Source organism: Schistocerca gregaria, chromosome 2, assembly GCF_023897955.1.
Source record: "Schistocerca gregaria isolate iqSchGreg1 chromosome 2, iqSchGreg1.2, whole genome shotgun sequence".
Classification (NCBI taxonomy): domain Eukaryota; kingdom Metazoa; phylum Arthropoda; class Insecta; order Orthoptera; family Acrididae; genus Schistocerca; species Schistocerca gregaria.
This window is the reverse complement of record NC_064921.1, coordinates 622,310,827-622,318,095: the sequence shown is the minus strand read 5'-3', so window position 1 is coordinate 622,318,095 and position 7,269 is coordinate 622,310,827. Positions and strand designations below refer to the sequence as shown.

Genomic DNA, 7,269 nt, shown 5'->3' with positions numbered 1-7,269 from the left:
ACAGTGACCATCACTTTGGATAAATGCTGTAGGTTATTCATGTCAATAAAAAAGTAAATATCCACATTCATCATTCATTTCTTGCCTCAAGGTAATCAGTTTAGGGTCCTCTACTATCTGTATAATTTTGACCTTAAAGATTAGATACATATTTTATTTCAAAAACTGTTACATCATTTCTCTTCACAAGTTTTCTATCTTCCAATATGACATGTGCTCTGTTTCAATGCAAGTCATACTAATCTGCAAGTGGAAAAAGCCATCAACATATGTAGGCTATTCATTCTGTGTGAGCAACCTCTAATTTAAGGCAAACAATCCTGTTGGAAGAACATCCGCAACTAAGCATTATACCAGAGGTTGAAAATACTGCTTCAGTTGTAAATTTCTTTTATTTTCACAAGACCAGTTTCGGGCCCATCTTCAGGTGTCTTACTGTAAATAGCAAGAGCAGGAGATAATTTTCAGACGCCACAACACATATACAAAACAAACAAAAAATTCTAAAAAGCTTTTTCAAAACTTTTAAAAAACATTTCGAAACTGCTGGCTGGGCTAGGTACTGTGAAACCTACGTCAGCTGCTGGTCAGACTAGATGCTGTGAAACCTGTCAACATAGGTTTCACAGCACCTAGCCTGACCGGGGGGTTTTGGAATGTTTTTTTTTTTTAACTTTAGAATTTTTTGTTTTTGTTTTTTGTGTGTGTTGTGGTGTGTGAAAACTATCTCCTGTCTCTTGCTATTTCCAGTACGAGATATGAAGATGGGCTTATAACAGCCCGTAACCGGTCGTGTGAAAATAAAAGAAATTTACAACTGAAGCAGTATTTTGAACCTCTGGTATAATTGAAAGATTTCATTATAACGTTACACATGTCTTAAAATATAAACTGATATTTCTGAAGTGTTTTTCAAAAAATTTTCTACAGGTAGATTGTTGAATACTGCAGTATACTACTCTACTCTGTATTTTACGCAGTTAACCAAAAATTATTTCTCTTTTGTATTATCAGTGTATACACACAGATCACCTAAAATTTATTTTTATTACTAAGCACACAGAAAGCAGTTGTCTATTCCACAAAAATTTTTGCTCATGTTTTCTCAATAAATAACTCTTAATTTAGCTATATCTTCTCATAGCAAAATTCCTTGTGACAACTCGGAGTAACAGGAAGCAAAATACGCTGGAATATCTAAATTCAAATCACAATTAAGTTTATTTGTTTGGTTGATGGTTTCATTTAGTGTGCGATCATTAAGATGTTTCCAGTATCTCTAGTCATTCCTATTTGTTTTGAACTGCATAATAGTTTTTATTGAGAGAGTGAAAGGAGTAAAATTACATAAAATAGAGGTAAACATTCCATGTGGGAAAACTATATCTAAAAGCAAAGATGCTGTAACTTACCAAACATAAGCGTTGGTATGTTGATAGAGACAATAAACACTCAAACACACACACACAAATTTCAAGGTTTCGCAACCCAAGGTTGCTTCATCAGGAAAGAGGGAAGGAGAGGGAAAGACGAAAGGACGAGAGTTTTAAGGGAGAGGGAAAGGAGTCATTCCAATCTCAGGAGTAGAAAGACTTACCTTAGGGAGAAAAAAAAAGGACAGGTATACACTTGCGTGCACGTGCGCGCACATACACACATATCCATCCACACATATACAGACACAGGCCATGTATAGAATCAATTTTTGATTTTTTAATGTGAATTATTTTACAGAAAGTTAGTTGAAGGTTTATTTACATACTATTTTGGCTGTGTTGGTTATGGTTGGATTTGAACCTGGGACTAACATATTTATCAACAAAATATAAATGTATTACTATCCATTATTAGGTTTTCACCATATAAGCAAATCTACTGTACGGGCTGCTTTCTTGAGAAAATCATTTAATTATCTTGCTTAAAAAATCTGATCAAAATATTTCACTCATTAATTTATATGCTACCCAACTGAAGTTAATACTGTGTGCCATAAACAAACTCACATTTAGTCCTTTGGTCTTTGTTGCCTACTGCAGCGTAGAAGTTTTGTTTCCCACCTTCAGTTGACAGAATCAGGGAGTGAACTTTATATTTCACATCTGAAATTCATGATGGACTCCACATGCACTCAATAATATCAATACAATAGTTTTTTCTTATTTGCACACACATATAACGTAAAATTTACACACATCAAAAAAAAGTTTTGCAACGCCTCGGTTCGGAGCGTTCCAGAGCCTGTACAAGAAATTGGAATAGAGATCAATATAAATATCATTTCTGCCCATTTTATTGCTCAGTAAAACCACACACTGCATGTTGTACCACCATACAGCAAAACCTTCAGAGGTCATGGTCCAGATTGCTGTACACACCGGTTCCTCTAATACCCAGTAGCACATTCTCTTGCACTGACACATGCTTGTATTCGTTGCGGCATACTACCCACAAAGTTCATTAAGGCTCTGCTCGTCCAGATTGTCCCATTCCTCAATGGCGATTCAGCGTAGATAGCTCAAGAGTGGTTGGGAGGTCACATTGTCCATACACGGCCCTTTTCAGTAAATCCCAGGCATGTTTGATAGGGTTCATGTCTGGAGAACATGCTGGCCATTCTAGTTGAGTAATGTTGTTATCCCGAAGGAAGTCATTCACCACGATGAAAGCACGAATTGTCATCCATGAAGACTAATGCCTAGCCAATATTCTGCCGATATGGCTGCACTATCGGTCTGAGGACGGCATTCACATATTGTACAGCTGTTACGGCACCTTCCATGACCACTAGCGGCGCAAGTCTGCCTCACATAATGTCATCTCAAAACAGCAGAGAACCTCCACCTCGATGGATAGTGTGTCTAAGGTGTTCAGCCTGACTGGGTTGCCTCCAAACACGTATCCGACAATTGTCTGGTAGAAGGCATACGAAAAATTCATTGGTGAAGAAAATGTGATGCCAATCCTAAGCAGTCCATTCTGCATGTTGTTGGGCCCATCTGTACCATGTGGCATGGTGTCGTGGTTGCAAAGATGGATCTCGCCATGGATGTCTGGAGTGAAGTTGCACATCATGCAGCCTATTGCGCACAGTTTGAGTCTTAACACCACGTCCTGTAGCTGCACGAAAAGCATTATTCAACATGGTGGCGTTGCTGTCTGGGTTCCTCCAAGCCATAATCCATATGTAGCGGTCATCCACTGCAGTAGTAGCTTTGGGGCAGCCTGAGTGAGGCATGTAATCGACATTTCCTGTCTCTCTGTATCTCCTCCATGTCCGAACAACATCGCTTTGGTTCACTCCAAGACGCCTGGACACTTCCCTTGTCGAGAGCCCTTACTGGCACAAGGTAACAATTCGGATCTGATCGAACCGTAGTACTGACTGTCTAGGCATGGTTGAACTACAGACTGCAAGAGTCGTGTACCTCCTTTCTGGTGGAATGACTGGAACTGATTGGCTGTCTAACGCCCACCGTCTAATAGGCAATACTCGTGCACGGTTGTTTACATCTTTGGGCAGGTTTAGTGACTTCTGTGAAAAGTCAAAGGGATTGTGTCTGTGATACAATATCCACAGTCACCATCTTCAGGAGTTCTGGGAACCAGCGTGATGCAAAACTTTTGATGTATTTGGGCTGTGAGCTTTATTTCATACACTATTCTTCAATTTAAGGAAGCAAATTGCATGAATTACTGAGAAGTTAGAGGGAAAGAAAACAAAAAGGAAATGACAGACATAGGCTGTTGTTTTTCAGTTATGTTTATTAATAAATTTCGGTTTCCAATTATTATGAATAAACATTCTTTGTTACGTATGTACATTCATTCACAAACATTCATTCCTGCGTTTAAAAATACAAGAACTTAAAAAGAATTTAAATACAGGTTTAGAACTAAGTACGTAATAGTGTTTTACTGTCACATAAATTATTTGAAGTATTTCACCCTTCTCTGAATGTTTTATTTCAACATTTGAAAATTATACCTGTCACCATTTTTCTCAATGTTTATGCAGAAACTGAATATGAATTTCTCTGCAAGACTGTACAAAAACATTTCGCTGTTTTCCAGTAACACTAAGAAGAATCTTTATTTCTGCATCCTCTCTCGCCTCCAGCATATTAAACTTCTCAACTTTAAACTTTTGCACCTTCTCAGATGCAACATACAGTGACACATCACTATTTCCACAACATCACGCTTACGATGATTAATTAATTCACACTTCTGAAGGAAATCTTTTTGTACCAATAGTCCAGTGTTAGTGGTAGATTATAAAAAATACCAACTGTATTCAATACTGCTAGACTTACTTAAGCAAAAAAAAAAAAAAAAAAAAAAAAAAAAAAAAAAAAAAAAAAAAAAAAAAAACAGTGGAATGACAGAAGTCCCTCAGAATGCTGAGAGTAACACTTTTACAAAAGTAGCTTTAAAAAATAACAAATGGCAGTCTATTGACGTCATCAGGGTAGGCTTACTACAGAAAGCTGCTTCCCATTTAGACTATTAGGCACGTGAAGATGAGACCGAGGCCACAGTATTGGGAGTCATGTTTTTGTTTGTTTAGTTGGGGGCTTCTTCCCCATCAACGGTGTCATCTTGTGCAGAACTGTCATCACCAGTACCTGTCTGGATGGATCCTCGCTTAGTTCCACCAGCTAATCTTGAGCTGCTTAGTGCCAGTCCACCACCACCACGTCTGTGAAGATGAAATAACATGAAAACTTAATTGTAGCTTAGGATAAAATATTTTTCACATTGCAGTTCTCCTCCTTTATGACTTCTTTCGGTTTGTAGTGTGCGAATGTGCGCACATGAGCAAGCATTTTAATAACTTTTGCTCTATCCTATTGTACTGCATTTTTAAAAGAAACTGTAATGCAGAATAACTTAGACCATGTATCCAGGCAACTTTAGTAATGTATATACAACTATGTGCATCATTCACAAACCTGGATCGCTTATACCAAGCAGTAACAGGAGATTCTATTGTGTTGTGTTAGTTGTAAGGTACTTCTGATATTAGTGCTGTCAGTCTGCAGCAATTTTGCAGATGTACTTTCAGTAAAAGTGCATACACATGCACCCCCCCCCCCCCACACACACACATATATTTTGAAGTAACTGTTTTATCTAGAGAAACCACATTCCATCTCCTCCAGCCATTTTTTTAACTACATTGCACATTAGTCCTGCATTCTTCAAAAGGAATACTCTACTCTGAAGTAACATGCATTTGAGAAAACACTGATATAACAATGTCCTGTGGTCAAAATAAACATGACCCCCCCTCAAAATACACACATGTATACAAACACATGTTAGTACGAAACACTGCCACGATATTACTAAGACACACATTTTAACTCTGTGCGCTACTGGCCTGAACTTCTTTGATGGCGGTCTATTGGTTTCAAAGTCAGGATTTCACTGCTGATTCCTGGCAAGCAAAATGCATAACAAGAAGATATTTACTTTGCTATGAACATTAAAAGTGAAGCTACAGAATTTATTCTCATCTATTAATATGCACAATATCATTTAGCTTGATTTTTATATTGTCATCCAGTACAACTGCCTTCTATAACTAGGCACTAGGTCACTAATTTCTTCTTACCTAAGCTTGTTCTTGAGGTTGTTAATCTCCCTTGTCATTGTCTCCTGGCTTTCCATCATATCTTCCATTTCTCGTTGAGCTTTACGTTTCTGAGCCTTTTCCCGGCTTATTTCCTCTTCAGCTTCATCAAGTTGTCGTTTAAGAGCCTTTACCCTTGCATTGCTCTGTAGTGATGTGAAAGCAATGGACAGTATTAAAATTAAACAAACAGAAACATATCTTTCAAAGTCAGGTACTTCACATTATTCAACCACTCATCAAATACATGTTTCATGACATGTAGTTTAAAAGTTCAATTAATATGAGAATGGAGACTCAAGAACACACGAGTTCATTTACGTATTCTGATGATAATAATATGATGGAGAATGATATCCAATTGTATTTATAACTCAACTTTTAAACAAATAACAGAAAAAATATAGAATTTCCCTCATTACAGTTTTGCATACTAAATGAAGTACTTACTGTCAAGCTCTCAGAAGTGGTGAATCATTATTGAAGAGTACAAAGGAAAAAGCAATAAGAGGAAGATGAATATACTCCTTTAAATCTGTAGTAGTTGCAAATTAAGGGGGGCAGGACACCAAATGAGCCAAGTTGGAGCACGAAGGCACCACAAGACATTTTAATTTCCACTGTCTATACTTTTACAAATAAATTCACAAAACTGTCAGCGTGACCAGGAAGGATTCAGGATTCACACTCATAGCGATGGAAGAACAAAAATATAACAAAATATTTTTTTTTACTTGTTAAATTTCACCATTTTTTCACTTGCTATTGGCTGCATTTGTTGCTATAGGTACACTTTCTGTTCATAAGTAAGAGAGATTCTTCGACGAATTTGGCACAGCATACAAACAATACTTACAGATGTGTGAAAATCTACAATTTATTTAGTTTATGAAAAAAGAGTGCTGCATTATAAACTTCATGCTTAGAAAAAACTCAAATTTTATCATTAATTATGTAAATTTTTACTAAAGTTTTTAATAGATTTGGAAAATTCTGGAGTTTCATAGATCTGCAAGTATGGTTTGTATGCTGCGCAAAATTCATCAAAGAATCTCTCTTACTTATGAAGAGGAGTGAAGAAATGATGAAACTTCATATGTAAAAAAAATTTATCTTGTTATATTTCTGAACTTCCATTGCTACGAGTGTGAATCCCGAATCCTTCCTGGTCATGCTGACCAAGTTTTATGAATTTATTTGTACAAGTACAGACATGAAAATTAAAATTTCCTGTGTTGCCTCTCCTGCTCCTAGTTGACCTGTCTGATGTTCTACCACCCTTAAGTGCAAGACAGATGGTGTCCTATGTACTGACCTTATCCAGTTGTTCTTTGTACTGGTCAGTCTGGCGACGCTCATCTTCCAGCTGTAGAGTGAGCTCCTTTATCTTCTTGTCTTGCTTACGGTTCAGCTTCTGCTGGGCTAGTCTTTCCTTAACCTCTGTGTCCATCTGCTCTTCCAAATTTGCTATCTTCGCTTCCAATGAGGCAATTGTAGCTTTCGTCTTAGTGCGCTGTGCTGTTTCAAGTTCTACAAGTTTTGCCTTCAGCTCCTTGTTCTGCCGTTCCAGCAACATGCGCTGAGTTTCCAGTTTCTGTGTTGTTGAGCGTTCAGCAGCTAAGTCTGAAAAATCA

The 7,269-nt window shown here is 37.3% G+C and overlaps 1 protein-coding gene across 3 annotated transcripts in view; it reads right to left on the bottom strand.

The window, feature by feature from the left end:
* Positions 1-3,742: 3,742 nt before the first annotated feature.
* LOC126334615 (myosin heavy chain, non-muscle) overlaps positions 3,743-7,269 on the bottom strand; it is a 261,875-nt gene continuing 258,348 nt past the window's right edge. For 2 of the 3 annotated variants that reach the window (XM_049997023.1, XM_049997024.1), the window contains 3 exons: positions 6,951-7,258; positions 5,618-5,781; positions 3,743-4,699 (listed from right to left, as the gene is read on the bottom strand). In XM_049997023.1, coding sequence (XP_049852980.1) covers positions 4,564-4,699; positions 5,618-5,781; positions 6,951-7,258 — 608 coding nt within the window. In that variant the 3' untranslated portion in view covers positions 3,743-4,563. Of the gene's footprint in view, positions 4,700-5,159; positions 5,441-5,617; positions 5,782-6,950; positions 7,259-7,269 lie in introns of those variants that run through there. The other variant, XM_049997025.1, reaches the window with a different exon arrangement.